The 19061-nt window shown below is 34.1% G+C and overlaps 2 protein-coding genes across 2 annotated transcripts in view; one reads left to right on the top strand and one right to left on the bottom strand.

Moving 5' to 3' along the window:
• Window positions 1-319: 319 nt before the first annotated feature.
• LOC117336285 (BET1 homolog) lies at window positions 320-4682 on the bottom strand. The gene is made up of 4 exons (XM_033896766.1): window positions 4512-4682; window positions 4191-4288; window positions 3138-3194; window positions 320-2680 (listed from the first exon to the last, which is right to left on the bottom strand). Exons 1-4 carry the CDS (start codon window positions 4528-4530, stop codon window positions 2525-2527), a joined length of 330 nt encoding a protein of 109 aa, XP_033752657.1. The 5' UTR covers window positions 4531-4682; the 3' UTR covers window positions 320-2524.
• A 4175-nt stretch (window positions 4683-8857) lies between these two features.
• LOC117336605 (epidermal growth factor receptor kinase substrate 8-like protein 1) overlaps window positions 8858-19061 on the top strand; it is a 70139-nt gene continuing 59935 nt past the window's right edge. Inside the window, exons 1-2 of the mRNA XM_033897216.1 lie at window positions 8858-9056; window positions 16163-16247. Of these exons, the coding sequence (XP_033753107.1) occupies window positions 16183-16247 (65 nt within the window). The 5' untranslated portion in view covers window positions 8858-9056; window positions 16163-16182. The remainder of the gene's footprint in view (window positions 9057-16162; window positions 16248-19061) is intronic.

Here is a 19061-nt window from a genome sequence, read left to right as displayed (position 1 = left end):
CAATGTATCAACACTTTAAGGCCAGTAACATCACTGATGAATAATAGCATTGCTGTACGATGCAGTTAAATGGAAAACAAGCTTGAGTTTACATTAATTTCTTTCCATGTTTTGATTCAGGATTAGAATTCCTGATTCAGTTGTCAAAAAGTGATCGCTTAATCACTATATTAGTAAAAATTCTTATTTCTCCTTTACCCCAAAACCCTTATTTATTCCTCAAAATATTCTGTTTTAAAATGGTTTAACTTTCCATCGCCATTATCTGAGATTGAGCCATGTAGACACCTTCCCTATTAATTATAACAGGAGAAACAGGTATGACTGTAGTGTTTTTATTTAAAACTTAACAACATATTTTAAGTCACACACAGTTGCAGACACAATTTTAAGCATGCACATCTTCTGTCATAAAAATAAAATACTCATCCATCCTCATTCCTCAACCTCTCTTCCAAGAACACAAGAATTATTCCTGCCCACCCACTCTCATCCATCCTCAATCAACTACTCCACCGAAAACACCCATCTTTACCCACCCATCTCAATCACTCCATTCTTCTACCCATCCCAAACACCCCATCTTCACTCACCCACCTCCATCCCTCAACTCACCTACCAATCTCAAACTTTTACTTTGTCTACAAAAGCCAATGGGGCCTAACATTTGGACAAGAGATGGTTTATAGCTGGGGAAAAAAACGAAATAATTTTTGTAAGCATTTTTACTGAACTGCAGTATCTATGGGTCAGATTATTGCTAGGCATGGGCTTACTGTTAGATATATTGTACTCATCAACATAACTCCATCAACCTATCACTACCAAATACAAATATCCAAACATTATCAATCCATTCTCTAATCCATCATCCTTAGATATCACTACTAAGGCAATCAACCAACAACAATCACCCATACAAAACAGCCACTCCTACACAGCCTTACTCAAGTCCCTGTATGCCATAAACCTTCCAAGTTACAACCATACCTTATCACTTAGTAAGAGTAAGGTATCAATCTGGTAACAAAAGGTGGAAGTCTGGTGTCACTCTCAACAAGAAGGACTGGGCTAATTAATGACCAATCCCAGTAGTATAGGAAACATTGTTAACAATAGTAGCACCACACACAGATGAAAGTGCTGATTGTACTGAAATTAGTAAAAATGTGTTAAGAAAATAGTTTACAATTAGTTCACAATGTCATCAAGCTTATTTTGTTTCCATCTTTATCAGATTTTGCCGTTCAGAGATATTCATATTTCAATGAGTCTTCTCTGCCTTCAATACAACATTGTAGTTAAATTTGCTGATTTTTTAACCCATTATTTACATGCATAATCTCTGAAGTCTTTGATAAACCTTTAAATCATACATTTCATGCAAAATCACATAGAACAATACTACTTAGTATTCAAATCCTCTTTTCTCTTTCCTTAAATAGTAAAGCTTTAACTCTCAATAAAAATAACTGACCATAAAAAATAGATGTACATGTCATGTTTCAACAGCACAAAGCATAATACTGCTTATTAAATCAATAACATTTATGGCACCAGAACAAACTTTAAAGTATTTTATTTATTTATTTCTTCATTTTTTCTTTTTAGAAAGAGAGACTTTTCTTTCTTAACTATTTTAAAGACTAAAAAGAGTTGTCTCCCATGACATGTTCATAAAGGCTGTTTTTGTGTAACTGGTTGAATTGACTGAATCTGAAATATAAACAGGCACATCTTGGGGCCATGGTTTGTCCACTTATTGTTCAGCATGTGCAGACTGAAGGGACTACCTGGTAGCTGCCTGTCTAAAAACAAATGCCTCTGCTTGTCATTATCTCTATTTTTCAAAATTTTGTCCATAAACAAGTGTTAGTACAAATACATATTTACTGGAAATGTTTGTAACATTCTGACAGAAAGTATGAAAAAGAAAAATATTTAATATTTAGTTAAATGAATTTTCCTATGACAGAAAACTATATTTTAAGCTCTTCCTCAGGATTGCCACTTCCTACTACAGAACCAATATCCTATACAATTGCATCGGAATATTTTGGTGCAACTCGAATCATTTCAACCAGGTTACACAACAGCAGTTATAGATCCAAAATTTACAAACTTCAAATCATTTTAATCTTCTGTGTTCTTTGCCTGGTGTTCAATTAGTCAATATGTCTGCTAAGAATTTTTGGAATTATATTCAATTCAGTATTCAGTATTCACTGAAAATTTAAACTCCTAAACAAGTTTCATCACAAATTATTCATACTGCAATAACAAATCTCTCACAAAAATAAAACAATTTACGTTATTCACTAAGCAATGACAAAGATTGGGAATTTATTTCAAAAATGTTGACAATTGTGGGAAGGGAGGTAACTACAAGATTATCACTAAAGAAAATCAGAAATATTATGGACTTTCTCCACTCAAACTCTTCTGTGTGGTGCTCAACATGAGAGGAATTTACGCATCAGTTATGTTTCATTCTGAACTGTAGAACTTCTAATGAAGACTGACATCACCGGAATCGAATGATGACCCAGCACACGAACAGCACAAACAAAATAAACAGAAACATGTACCCCCACAACCTTGGACCACCTTTACTTGCGATATCTTTTAAACGTCCCATCGTTGACTGTAACAATCCGCTGCTCTTATTGAAGTCGTCGTCCTGATCATCAAAATAAAACAAGATTAGTAATAGCATTATCTCATACATTGGAGAAAAAGTTTCCACGCTTTCTTTTTCTTCCCTAAAACAAATATTTTGTTGTCATTTTATCTAGTACCAGAAGATTAAGATTAACTGAACAAATAAAGAAATTTAAGTCTTATAGCTGTATCTCCATAAACAGCCTGATGACCTAATTTGGATTTTCCAAATACCCCGGTAGTTGGAATTGTTTATCGTGATGTTCAAACTTCTTAGCAAGTATTTAGTGTCAAGTACCGTAATATCTGACAATAAATTTGATAATAAGAAATAAGAAAATTGCACTGAACTTTGTTGACTAAATTTGATAACTCCATTTTCCATTTCATAACCTGTATAATATTATGTAAAACTGTCTATTGGTATATCTTAAATGCTGATTAACTTGGATCTTTAGTATCTTAACATTTCTTACCATTTCAGATAAAAACTTGTTTTGTTCTCTCACTTCGTTTCCCATATCAATTGTAAGCTGTTAAAATAAAACATGAAATTTTTATGGTAATAGTGGTAATAGATAGTGAACTTCAAGTACATCCCGATAGATTTCTGATCTTAATCAGTCATAATAAGAATTTAGATGGTAATATTACAAATTGCATATTTGTTGAATATATAACGCACATTTCTATCATTTTTGCGAGAAAAACAAATGAATATGATTGTTTACTTCGCGATTTGCTAAACGTGAACACACGTCATTTCATTTGAAATATTTATATACATACTTTTCAAATGTTTTAAAGAACTATCTGAAATATGTAAAAGGAATTTTAAAGTCTGTGTAATCATGTATTCTGCCAAATAGTAAATGGCAATTGTATAACTACTTTTAGATGTGGGCTGTGTGTAAATGAGCTGTATTGCTACTGACTTTTGGTCGGTTATGCGCCATATGCAGGCATGCCTATGCCAATACATTTGTAAATATATTTATGATTAATTGTATTTAATGTTTATTTGATTTAAAAAGTATGTAAGTATTGATCAATAACTTCTATGCTATTTATGTTGATTTACAAAGTGACTGTATTAAGTCATTCAAACAGAATTAAATGATAATATCTGTATTGTAAGAGTTATGTCCCATTAATCTATAGGTATGAGTGTGTAGTGAATGTTTATTACGTAATTGTAATCAATCTTATTTATATTTGTTACAGGGTTTTTTTAATCTCTCCATGTCTGGTTGACAATATATTAAATCCTGAATTAAATATGAACTCATCATGTGGTTGTTTGTTTTATTTCAACACTGAAACACCCCATTTACACAAACATGAGACCCTATACCACATCTGTGGGTATTTTGTTGGGCACCAAATGTAACAGGAGAGGAAAAATCTAACAATCTGACTAGGACTCGAACCCATGACCAGGGTGTTCAGCCCAATCTAGTTCTACTACATCTGTGTATAGTCTAGATGTTTTATTAAGAATAAGATGATGGTGAATACTTTTTACTTACGGACTTAAGAGCCTTCACTTTGCTTGATAACTGATCCTCCATATTTTGGTTTTCTGCCTCCAACATTTGTGCTGTTGGTTTGTATGGCTGCTCATTTCCTGTGATAGATAATTACATGAAAAACAACTAAAATACACAATACCTTGGTGACATAAACTATTACAAATAATTCAGAATTAAAAAATGCTCGTAAACTAAGGATATATCGTTGTAATAAATATCTACAACAAACTGTCAAAATATTTGAACATTATTGTAAACGCCTTCTTTCAAGTTCCTGTCTGAATTTGAAGTACTTCACTAGATTATCCTGATTCTTACCCATGTGTGCTCGCCTCATCTTGATTTATTATATAATTGCTCTGGGCCTATTGGTTTGTGTTGTTGACCTGCTTGATTTTTGTCTTTCTTCCTTTAACACGTAATCTTCTACTGACAAGCTGTCACAATTTGGAACCTGATGTGCTTTGCGTCATCGAAACACGTGTACAATAGATCATGGTCACACGTATGTTTTATCATCTCGATGCAAGGGTACATAACTCGTCCGATCTCTTACTGATTAACTGTTACAGTTCAGGACCTGACGAAGAATTTGATTATGGAAATTCTTGTTGCTGCTGCTGCTACTGAAAAAATGTTAAGAAAATGAGGATATCAATACCGTTTATTTGTTATTTGTTTATCACAATATATGCTTACGTTGAGTTCATTTTGATGAGTTCTTTCTTATAAATACAAAATCATTCTCAAAAGTGAAATTTATTGAAAAATCATTCATGAGCAAACTAACTACATAAAGAGTAAATAAGAAAATAAGAAAAATTGATTAGTTAAAGATGCTATACCGGCGACAGCGTATACACTTCTCGTCACAAAATGCATACAACATAGCACACGCAGTATAGAAATACATGTATATATAAAATTTATAAAAACTGATAACTGTAAATAGGACGTTGACAAACAATTGAAAAAAAAACATCAAAAAGAGAAGTCCGAACTTTAAGACGGTGCTATAATAATCATTAATTGTAAAATGTGTATTTTTTTTAAATTTATTTTTTAATAAAAAGGATGCATATATACATGTATACACTGTATAGCGTATATTCTTTCTTTCAATCGACAGTTTAACTCCGTTTATTTGTCCTGATATCATCGAACGTGTTTATAGATCTACAAACATTACATTTTAAAGTTCAGAAAAAAAATCTTTGTTCGCATTATTAACTGAATAAATATAAATGTCTTTGAAGTGCAATGTTACGTTGTTACACATGTGGAAAAACAGTTTCAATAATAAACAAACCTCCATCTCAAAACGTTCAACGTACGTTGCTGCAGCTAATAGTGGTTCTAGAAAAGTGTACTGAAATATTGGAAAAGGGTGGGGAGATTGTCTTAGTACGTGTGCATGGATTTCGTGAAAACTTTTTCCGACAATATTCCGCACTGAAGATTAATAATAATTAAAAAAAATGCTATGGTTATATTGATGAAACTGCGTCAAAACAAAATTCGGCAGTCAAAGCAATCCCCATGGAGGCGTACTAAGGCCAGTTTTATTTGTCATTTACATCGATAGTTTGCCAGTCAATACAAAATATAAAACATTTTTGTTTGCATATGATACAAAAATATTACAAATCGCTTCAGGAAGATTTGAACAAATTACAAAATTCAACCCATCGGCAAGGGTGTTGGTAGATATATATACAGGAAGCAGTAAATGAAGCAAACAACATATTTAGACCCATCAGGAGATTTTGGTTTGGTTTTATTTGTTTAACGTCCTATTAACAGCTAAGGTCATTAAAGGACAGCCTCCCGTCTTTGCGATATGCATGCGTGTGGTGAGTGTGTATGTGTGTTTTGGGAGGCTGCGGTATGTTCGTGTTAAGTCTCCTTGTGATAGGCCGGATCTTTTGCCGATTTATAGTGCTACCTCACTGAAGCATACTGCAAAAGACACCCAGCAGGATATACCTCACCCGGTCCCATTATACTGACAACGGGCGAACCAGTCGTCCCACTCCTACTACCATTTTTAATTACTCTGGTATATCTCGGCCAGGGGACAGAACGCAAAGCCTTCCTCACAGGGGCGAACGCTCAACTTAAGACCAAAAGTGAGGCATTGTCAAGGGAGACATTAGGAAGAAGAAAGTTGTTCAGAAAGAAGAGAAAAGATAAGATCCCAAATTTAGTCGCCTCTTCCGATCATGCCATGGGGGCATCAGGTACAATTCTTACGCCCTACCTGCAGGGCAGCCCATTAGGAGATCATTTGTTTATTTGGATCACATTTCAGATTTCTAAAGTTTTAATAAACATCATCTAGAATAAGAGCTAGTGTATGGATCGAGTTGATATGAAATAAAGGATACTGATAACTCTGTAACTGAGATCTTGAGACATTAAATTAATTTCAATGCTTCTTCCAGGGATCGAACCCGGAACCCAGATGTGTTGTCGTACCAATACACATATGTGTTGTCGTACCAATACACATATGTGTTGTCGTACCAATACACAGATGTGTTGTCGTATCAATACACAGATGTGTTGTCGTACCAATACACATATGTGTTGTCGTACCAATACACAGGTGTGTTGTCGTACCAATACACAGGTGTGTTGTCGTACCAATACACAGGTGTGTTGTCGTACCAATACACAGATGTGTTGTCATACCAATACACAGGTGTGTTGTCGTACCAATACACAGGTGTGTTGTCGTACCAATACACAGGTGTGTTGTCGTACCTATACACAGATGTGTTGTCGTACCAATACACAGATGTGTTGTCGTACCAATACACATATGTGTTGTCGTACCAATACACATATGTGTTGTCGTACCAATACACAGATGTGTTGTCGTACCAATACACAGATGTGTTGTCGTACCAATACACAGGTGTGTTGTCGTACCAATACACAGGTGTGTTGTCGTACCAATACACAGATGTGTTGTCGTACCAATACACAGATGTGTTGTCGTACCAATACACAGATGTGTTGTCGTACCAATACACAGATGTGTTGTCGTACCAATACACAGATGTGTTGTCGTACCAATACACAGATGTGTTGTCGTACCAATACACAGATGTGGTGTCGTACCAATACACATATGTGTTGTCGTACCAATACACAGATGTGTTGTCGTACCAATACACAGATGTGTTGTTATACCAATACACAGATGTGTTGTCATACCAATACACAGATGTGTTGTCGTACCAATACACAAGTGTGTTGTTGTACATGCTATATTATACAGCTATCTAATTAAAAGTAGACTTGTAATTTCCATTCCTCTACCATACACTGCAATGCAAGATCTAACAAGTGCAATGTATCGTAGAGGAACGTAAATTACAAGTCCAATTTTAATTAGATGGTACAAAAAAAGTATTATACATGTGCGCTTTGATTTTTTGGTGAATGTTATGATATACATATTATTAAGGACATTAACAACAAACTTCTATGTCTGTTCCGCTGAGCGTCAACCGTCATTTGGTTTGACATAATAAATTCATATCTATTAAAAGAGAAGAAAGAAACACCAACCTTGATCCATTGCATTTGCAAATAAGTGGAGATAGTGTCGGAACATTCTGCAGACTGCTGAATGAGTTATGTGGGCAGAAGCGACTGATTTCCTGCAAAATTAGAGAAATGTGTTTCCACTCAATTGCCAAACTACTTTTTAATGCTATGCCCGAGTTATATATGCCACTATACGGCCGTTACTGGTATGACATTTCAGTGTGACGGCACTATAAAAACGATCATCAGTGGTCCCATCATGCATGGAACGTCTTCGGCTGACGTCATATAACGCTTGAATATTATGTCTTTGATATAAAGAATAAAGAAACTGTCATATTAAACAATGTCATTGTTCCAAATAGGCAAATTCCGCTTGCATTGTTTTTTGCTATAATACTAACGTATATACGGTCAAGTTAGGGCATTTATTATAGATCATGTAGGCCTATGTCCAAATATGCAAATCAATGGTTTTGATCACTGATTACTTTGTGAAAAAATAAATAAATAAACCCACTATAATATGGTTTTAAGGTTTTGCTTGCTTGTTTATTTTGTTTCATTATCATTTTTCAAAAGTAATGTTGAAAAAATACCACACGATATATGCTAGTTATATTTATGTTGTAAGACCACAAGTGAAGGAGTGAGGGTGACTTTTTTTTTATTTTCCCGTTGATTGGATACATGAAATATGTCTTATTTTGCTCATATATATCACCATAATGGCATAAACACAGATCCCTGCAAGTGTGCCTCTTCAGTTCATACATACATACCATAATCAATATGTACATGCATGTCTCTGTCATCAATTTTAAGTTTTCGGTAACAATCATATAAATTGAAAAAGTAAGATAAATTCGGTCTCTGTGTGAAACACGTGGGACATCTGATGCAATGTTTACATTCTGCTCGCATCGTCCGCCATTTTAGACGTCATGTGATCAAATGCAAAGCGAAGTGGCTGTTCCGACAGTTTAGTTTACATAGGTGTGCCTCTGGCCCGTCGCCTATTTCAATGTATATTGACGCTTAGATAATACAAACAAGACTTATAAATCATAATTAAGTTGTTTGTAAATATCCCATTAAGAATTGGTAGCATTGGTTGCCCATATACTAAACTTCGATAATTATTATTACAAAAATTGAGGGGGTGTTTGATTTCGTAACAGCTGTATACAACCACTCCCAACAGAAGAACACACGATTGCGTTTATCGTGTGTTATCGGAGTTGACACCGCTAAAGTCATATCTCTGGATCATTTCTGCCCACTGACAGGATAAATAATTTCTAGGTAAGTAAATTTCTTGTTTGACTGCCTGTAATATTCATTTTCGTTCTGTCAAATGCATATGTTTTGGGGAGCAACCCGACGTTTTCCGCCATGTTTGGCGAAGTTTTACCAAGGCCGTCAAGTTTATTATAATAATTACGAAGGTAGAGCGATGTTGATAAATGTTTCTGTCGTGCGAGTGAAGGATCTTAATATTAACAAGCCAAATGATTACATTGTGTGTATATTCTCCTTGTCGTATTCAGCTGGCAGTGAATAAAAAACACACGTGTGTTCTTAAATTTCATACAATTTTACACAGGTGTGTCCGTCATGAACGAATTATCGTGTTAGGGTGTGGACCATGGTGATTAACTGACAGGTTACATATAAACTGCTATACCCCCAGGGCTTTGGTTGGTCCCGTATTTACACATTTACATGCAGTCTGTGACTACCGTCATACCTGCCGAAATGCATGCACATTTTTTTTCCTGGCACTGCATAGCTGACATATATATATTGTAAGGTATTTAACAATATATAAGAAGTCATGCACTACCAGGTACATTCCATTCATTCAGCAATACTATTACTACCATAATTCATGCTCTGATAGTTGTCGTTTACCAGTTAAATTATTTTATCAAAAAAAAAAAGCATTTAATTGAAGCTCAAACATTCGATTATATAAGCTATACATGGAAAAATAATGGTATAATAAAGAATGAATAGAATTGCACATTTTCTCATAAAAAGTATATATTTATTGGTTCAGTAACAGATAATTCAGCATCATCAATGAATACAGAAAACCTTCCAGGTGTACATATATCTAATCGATAACATGACTAATGAATTAGTTTAATCAATGAATAAACATCAACCATTGATACAGATATGACGACTCCTTATATTATAATATGTGAATGTTTACAAGTTAAATAGAGCTGCATTTACACATAGCTCTATCAGTTGCTTTATCCGATTGGACACGAGTTACAGATTATGTCTTTGCTTTAAAGTCACTTACTAGTGTACATTTTCGATAATCATGGACTGATGTATGGAAAGTAGTTTAAGTTTATGAGTTGATATAGATATATAAAACAGTGTCTACATGTTTCATATCAAAACTTTTTTCAAGTAATATCTTATAGCTGAAAAAAACATAGAAGTGATGGTGTCTTCTAATGACAGTCTAATTGATATAATTAAGAACAATGTTTTATACATAACTGAAATAACTTAAACCACCCACACTGTTATCTGCTTTCTTCACACCTCAAAATGGTGTATATTTTCAAATCTATAATTTTGACTTGGAAATAGAGCAGAAAAAATTGATCCATGTTCTCCATTCATGATTTTGGTCTTCACTTCAGCATTTGTCTCTGAGGAAGGCTCTGAATTCTGCTAAGCACTAGTGCATTTGTGGGAGTGGGATGACTGGTTCGCCCATTGTCAGTATAATTTGACCGTTTGGGGTGTCCTGTTGGGTGTCTTTGTCAGTATACTTCAGTGAGGTCACACTATTAACCATGCATAGGATGGTCGGTGGCACAGTGGTAACACACTTGTCTTTCATGTAGGCGGCCGTGGTTCGATTCCCCAATTGGACGTGAAAAGGTATGGGGTTACCTGCCTGACCATGTGGGTTTTCCCCGGGTACTCCGGTTTCCTCCCACAGTAAGACCCTTCGCGTGCTTCCATCCGGGCCAACAAGCATGATTAATATAAGTTTATATAAATTGTTTCGCAATTGTTGTAAAATATATAAAGTTTACATATGGTGTAACATTGTCATGCAGTCCTATGCTATTCACTATCATATTAGACAAGGAGACAAACAAATACATATCTCAATCTCTCGTAACACCAACACATTCACCTCGCGCATCTTCCACACTGGGGATACCATCCTTTAATGACCGTAGCTGTTGAAAAATTCAATATTAAACAATACAAATCTACAATATCTCACTCAACTTAGTCATGTTCACAATTTGATTTTGTACTTTGGTAAAATAAAACTATTGTAACTATACAACAAAAAATAAACTACCAGATAGCTATAGGCCCACAGATTTATTTCCCTATCTTTTGGACATAAAATAATGTCATGTCATCGCTTTGTATAAGTCACAATGTAGTGTTTATTATCACATTTATCAAATGGTAGTTGACTTGGAAATATTATAATTTGGATGCACAGGATAAGTTTAGAATTCTCAAATCCTAAAATTTTGTGAAATTCTACACCAAGTACGGTATACATAATATTTGTTTGTGATCTTCCAGGGTACCCATAAAATCTCTGGAGCCTAGCTCTCTTTGAATTCTTCAAACACTTCTAATATCAATATTTATTAATTAAGCTTTTGGAAATTTCAATTTATGTAGGTTTACAAGTTGATTTAATGTCAACAAGATTTAATTTCAATGTTTTCATTTAATTTTTAGATTGAATTAAATGTTTGCATGTCTGCTATAGATACCCTACTGATAAATGTTCACTATATAAGGAAATTTTGTGCAGGTTATAAATTACTTTCAAGCTCCGTTTATAATTACACAGGTATCCAATGAATATCAGATGATAATTTATTCATGCAATGCTACAAGATTTGAAATTCTTAGATGAACTACTCCATATAGATGTATACATAGAACAGTTCTTGTATAATATATATATATATATTACGAGGTACGCAGTCATGTAGTATACCAATACAATACATATATATGTTAATCTGGTCAGGTGTAAGGAATATTTAGTGTACATGATAATTTGTTTTTTATGTAAATGAACATTAAAATAAGAGTATTTGTGTTCCTAGATAAGAAATATTTGTATTTCCTTAAAACAAAATAGCTTAAAGAACTTCAAGAATTTAGTCCATATGCACCTCCAGCTATATAGCTTGTGCTCATATTGTGAGTTTTTTTTTAACTGTTTATGATATATAAGAGATAGAATGGAAGACTTGTGTGTGGTTGTAAAATTCAACCTTAAGTCAACGTATGTTTATATACAATAAATAAAAGGTGAGCATACTCCATGCTTAGTCAAGCATGACAATATGCGATTTAAAAAACAGGGGGAGATATCGGCCTATATTTCATTGGTTTGTGATGAAGTACATACAAAAATACATTGGAGTTAAACAGGACATGACTATTGTTTGTCCTTTGACCTACTTTCTGTCAGTGCTAATTAGGGTAATTCGCTAGTATTGTTATGAAATACTAAAACTTGTCTCTAAGATGGAAATGAAAATCTTTATTTTTAAATATCAAATTTACTGCATATACTCAATTATTAAATATCAAATTTGATGCATATATTTATACAGATAAAGTTTGATAAATTGAACAGGATTTCCAAACATATCTAGATGATACATTGAGATGATACATTGAGATGGATGTGTTAAATCATGTTAATTTTTGTAATCTGCTTGAAACTGTATAATGATCTATGTTTCTTATTCAGTTTCTTCCATTCCCCAGTTTAATTGACCTTAACGTTTATACCTGTCATAGATTATCATTATCATAAAGGACACTTCACACAATATTGCTTCCCTATGCATGTAATAATGTGTTAGTTATGATAGTGTTAATATATATATACACATATAATACTGCTTGTTACGTGTGAGACAGGTATATACATGCAGATTTGTGATTTAATGTCTGGTGTTAAGGTAACAAGGAAGTAAAATCCAACTATAAAAGAGTGGCAAAAGTAGTTCTTAAGATCAAGAACACACAAAGTGCCATGATCATTGTCTAAATACAGGTGCAAAGGTGAAAATTTACAACAACAACAACCCCCAACCCCGAGTGTAGGACAAAAGCCCCCCCCCCCCCCCCCCGGACATTAGCCCCCCCGGACATTAGCCCCTAGGACAAAAGCCCCTCCGGACGAAAGCCCCCCCCCCCCCCCCCCCCCCCCCCCCCGGACATTAGCCCCCCTGGACAAAAGCCCCTTCTTTATGAATTTAGCTGGTATACTTTATATGAATCTGTACTTTTGAAAAACAGAAACTAAATATATATATTGTTGTTTTTATCTCTGAAATTTGGAGAATAATTGTGTGGAAAATGAAGGTCCTTAGTTCAATGTCAGTGTAGCATTATATGTCTGTGGTTAAACATCATAATTTATTCTTTCAAACTTTATGTTATTAAGTAAGAAAAAAAAATCAGGAAAGCTCTCCACAATGAACAAATTGTCACTGATTACACATAATTTTTGACTTCCTAATATACTGCAAATATTGTGTAACAGCTTATTATTTATGTAACAGTTCAAGTAGTTGTTGTTGGAACCGGTTGTTTACATTGGCGAAGCCACTGATGACATATGTATATGTAGCAATTAAAAATCATAAAAAAATAAATATCATTTTTTTTATGAAGGGACTTTTGTCCACTTTTTGATTAGTGTGAAGGGGCTTTTGTCCTAGGGGCTAATGTCCGGGGGGGCTTTTGTCCGTACCTCCCCAACCCCACCCCAAACAAATCATGTATTGGCTGACTTTGTTAGGTTCCACTCCATATCCTATACTTATAACTTACATTGCAGTTGGTACTGGTAGTAATATCTAAAATGATGTGCTGGCTTGATTAACCCAGCTGAGGAGTACATATAAAGCTAACTCGGAACACATTAAGACCTTTTGATGGGCAATAGATCTTGGTAGACCTCAGTTGTGTATAAATGAAGCCATAAGGAGCTGTCACATGTAAAAGTGACTCCCTTGGTAGTGTGACCTCAGAAGAGATGAACCCTGCCCCTCAGCCACTTGTTATCTGATGGTGTATATCGTTAATTACCTGGAGTCTTACCTGTACAGTGTGACACACCTGTGGCTAATAGCCAGCCTCAAGTATGTCAGAGGCTGATCAGTGCATGGGCATACCACAAAATAATGTCTCTATTGATAAGTCTGGGCAAATCTAATGAAACTCAGCTGCACCTTAAATATTTTTGAGAAAATTTAAACTCCATGAATCATTTATATACAGAAATTATATATGAGTCTGATGTGGCAGTGTAAGTCCATTGAAATACTGGTCAACTATTAATGGTACATATTGGTAGGTATACTTTACCACAATCTTGAGATGGGATAAGGCAACTTGTTATTATAATATATGCTAATTGATTTGGTTAATAATTAATTAATACATATATGTGAACAGCATTATTACTGACACATATTTTTTATTGGCAATTACAACAACACAACTGACTAAATATTGATTTTATTTACTTGTATGTACAGCATAATTACCTGTACTTTTTACAGGTAAAGCTTACCTTATAAAAAAAATCATGCAAGTTTAGAATAATATTTGAAGGTTTACAAAACAAATCTTTTTTGGTATTATCTTTCGTCAATTTTATTTTCTGGTGGCTGATCAGTCCTCATTTTATGAAGTTTTGCAATTAGATCTGTTGCTCGAAAATAATAGTCCTAACTTAACATACTTGACATAGTTAAATCATATCTAGTGCACTTTATCACGAAAGGATCATTTGGAGAATATGATCCAGGATTAAATACTCTTCGATCCAGTGACATAAAAATAATCGGGTGCGATTGCAGGGAAGCTGGCCCCTGTACATGTGCTTCATAAGGTTTTCTTATTACTTCTGAGGTTATGTGGAGGAAGTGATATTTTTGGGTGAAAAACATATTTAGTTTAGGTGAATTTTGTTTTGAGAATTAATGATTTCTCTAAATTTGCATTTTAGGTTTTGCAATTGCATCAATTATTATTGCATACATTCAACATATTCACTTATTTATTTAATGTGACTTTTTTGGGGACAAAATACATAAATTCTAGTGAATTTTTGAGTTTGTTTAAAACTTACATTAAAGCAGAGCAGGTGGGGCATATAGAACTGAATTCTTGTCTTTGGCATATAGAATTCTCTGATTGATATGTATACAATATTAACACCTGTCAATCACCTAGACACAGAATAACATTGACGACACAACTGTATTGGATTTGTGGGGGATTTTTTGTTCCCGGTTATATCGATTCTATTGACAATTCTTTATTAAATCGTGCAGTGATATGTAATTGTAAGGCGTTGTGCATGTCTTTAATGTACCCACTTTGATTTTAACTTCCTGAATCCGTCGCCAAAATACACATTATTGATTTTTACTGTACCCAGTGTATTCCGTGTACATAAGCGTCTCTGTCATGCAATTTCTTCTTTTACCCAGTACCTACCTGAAATATATATACCATTTTATGAACTTAACCTATCCTGCAACTTTACTGGGAGCTTACACTGGGTTTTTTGTATTTATATATATATATCTACCTGAATAACACGTACTGCAAACACACCTGGAATGTTGGCATAACGATCACAGTAGGGACTGTATTCCTGTGAACACATTGGATCCATTATTTATATATTAGTACATTGTAGTACATTTGAAATGCTCAAGATATTAGTATATATATATATATATATATAAGTAAAGATAAGTTTAAAAAGTGTAGTCGTGGAGCAATTTTTACCAATCAGGAAGTACTCGACATTTAACTGCATATTAAATAATATATTAAGAGTATTTGTTTAGGAAAATATTTTTCAATATATGTTTTTGGAAACCAATTTATTATAAAGTGGCATTCGTTGCAGTCAACATAATTATGTGTAAATGCCAATTTGGTATTAATTGTCTCAGATAAGTGTAGGACTCGGTACTGGAGTATGAATTTACTTACCATTAATTAAGTGATCAATGCGTTTGTGTGTTAAGAGACATCCAAGACAGTTGGGACATTCTGGGATTAATTCAGATTGTATGTTGACTTAACACTACAGTACTCAGTTTTTGAACTCCTGAGTCATGCTTACAACTCACTGTTGTATCCTTACGAAATTTAGATTGCATTTTTAAATACAAGTTTGTTTTGTAGGTGGGCTATAGCGAGAGGTTTGTGATGTGGAGCAATTGTCATTTGTGTGATTTTAAACTATGATTTATTTGTTTGTTCATCACATTTCACGTTTTGTATTTATTTAAATGAATCATTGTGTTCTGGAAGGAAACATGAAAAGCTATTTTTACGTTTTGTAGGTTAGGGTGGCTGGCAGACAATGCCAGGTGTAACACCAAGGAACATGAATGGTTATAACGACTACAATGGATATGGCCGCTACAAGTAAGTTGTCCTTCCCCTTTATGTCACTCTCCCATGATAAATCATAATTATGATTTACAAAGATTATAAATGGTTACAAAGACTAGTTCATATAGTTCATAAAGTAGTTGATGGCAACTACAATAAATATGGCCGCTACAAGTAAGTTGTCTCCCTTTCTTATGTCACTCAACCATAATAAATCATAATCTTGATTTATAAAGAACATAAATGGTTAAAGACTTGTTCATATAGTTCATATTGTAGCTGATGGCAACTACAATGGCCAACTACAATTAAGTTGTCTCCCCTTTATGTCACTCCCACGATAATCTTGATTTGCAAAAACAGAATATATTTGTATGACTATCAGCTTTTGATGCTGATTAGAATTTTATTTGTTTAAATGATAAAATATGACGGTATGAATAATGAGCAGTGAACCGTGAAAAAGAAGATCAGCACAGATGCCAATATCCCCCAATAACAAGTTATAAAAGTATATTCATGTGTATATAAATTATATATATATATGCCTTTTGCAAACAATACACACTTGCTTTGCTTTGTTTTACAGAAATAATTTAACATGCTTTATCATAATGAGAGAACTAAAAACAACTGGTATATATATATTTATATTTTGTTGCTGCATCATATTGACAGAGGTCGTACAAAGGTCATGTCTTATGTCCCCATGGCCATCTTCAGCAATCATTACAAATTCTTCAAATTTAGGATTGCTATGATTAAAGCAAGTCAAATTTATTAGAATATAAAATAGAAATATAAAAAAAGAATGCCCATAATGAAGTTCAAATATGAGATCTAAATAATTATCGGATGTGATGTAACAATATCAAAGAATGATAGGCTACAAAGAAAATAAAAACCAGACCATCCAAGATGAAATGATTTTCACACAATAGCCTATTAGAGAATTATGTATGGGGTGATGTCTGATAGTCAGTGTAGTGTATTAGAGAATTATGTATTGGGTGATGTCTGATAGTCAGTGTAGTGTATTAGAGAATTATGTATTGGGTGATGTCTGATAGTCAGTGTAGTGTATTAGAGAATTATGTATTGGGTGATGTCTGATAGACAGTGTAGTGTATTAGAGAATTATATATGGGGTGATGTCTGATAGACAGTGTAGTGTATTAGAGAATTATGTATTGGGTGATGTCTGATAGTCAGTGTAGTGTATTAGAGAATTATATATGGGGTGATGTCTGATAGACAGTGTAGTGTATTAGAGAATTATGTATTGGGTGATGTCTGATAGACAGTGTAGTGTATTAGAGAATTATATATGGGGTGATGTCTGATAGACAGTGTAGTGTATTAGAGAATTATGTATTGGGTGATGTCTGATAGACAGTGTAGTGTATTAGAGAATTATATATGGGGTGATGTCTGATAGTCAGTGTAGTGTATTAGAGAATTATGTATTGGGTGATGTCTGATAGTCAGTGTAGTGTATTAGAGAATTATGTATGGGGTGATGTCTGATAGTCAGTGTAGTGTATTAGAGAATTATGTATTGGGTGATGTCTGATAGTCAGTGTAGTGTATTAGAGAATTATATATGGGGTGATGTCTGATAGTCAGTGTAGTGTATTAGAGAATTATGTATGGGGTGATGTCTGATAGTCAGTGTAGTGTATTAGAGAATTATGTATTGGGTGATGTCTGATAGTCAGTGTAGTGTATTAGAGAATTATGTATTGGGTGATGTCTGCTAGTCAGTGTAGTGTACTTTATAAACAAACAGTTGGGCTGACAATTGCGATGATGGATAATTCTGTAGGTAATTAACAAAACCTAACTGAAAATAACCCCGAGGGAGATGTTTTTGAATTGAAGAGATTTTAAATATATGTAGATTTAGTGGGTCACACACAAGTATCCGTACATATACCACTTAAAACAAGCATTGTAGTCCAACAGGTTTTCAAGTTAGGCTTAGGATGATTGGGCACAGCTATTGTTGTGTATTTAGGGAGGAGCTGGAGCGTGACCAGCAGTCTATCAGTATCAGGGATGTGTATGTAGGGCAGACTGATATAAGGGCTAGGGAAGTGGTCGGAATGTAAGGTGTGGACGTTACCTGTATATAGAATTACAGTCCTGCGGATGTAGTTCCCTATTATGTGTATATATGGTAATAAACGAAGATTTATAAAAGGACATCTCTTTGGGTCTTGATTGAAACTTCATATGGTGTATCTGTATACTTCAAGGTGATCAAAGTATTACAGATGGCCTTATATATAGGACCCCTATAGATGGTCATTTGTAAGCATACAGGGGCTATATGTTATCTTTTTCACAACTGGAAAAAGCACACCTGTCGAGTCTGTCCCATTCATGGTCAAATAATACATATCATTTCTAGTTAGATGGACATGTTTATATTGGACTTGGCTCCTCTTGGTGTAAGTAGAATGCCAAATTGATCCCAGGGATAAACTCCTTAAAGTAAATCTCCACCAAGCGATATCTGATGATTGTGGTGGCCAGGATTCAGGAATTTGAAGGTGGAGAATATCAAATCCATAATTAGAATAGTCGCTCAAAATGGGATTACATCAGCAGATTCGATCTAAATCTTTATATCTCTCATAGTCAAATAATTGTTTATTTTCAAATTCTGGAGAACATTTAACATTTCTCATTTGTTTTCCCTGTAATGATATCAATTTCAACTTGTACATGTTTTACAACGGCTGGTCAAGTAGTAGTAATTACTGATAATAGGGTGTTATATCCTGGCTGTAAGTCTACGGTATACTTCAAAGGAACATTAACAGGATGGCATAAAGTGTAGAC

The sequence above is a fragment of the Pecten maximus genome, chromosome 10, assembly GCF_902652985.1.
Source record: "Pecten maximus chromosome 10, xPecMax1.1, whole genome shotgun sequence".
Taxonomy (NCBI): domain Eukaryota; kingdom Metazoa; phylum Mollusca; class Bivalvia; order Pectinida; family Pectinidae; genus Pecten; species Pecten maximus.
The sequence above is the reverse complement of the archived record's forward strand: the minus strand, read 5'-3'. Positions and strand labels throughout refer to the sequence as shown.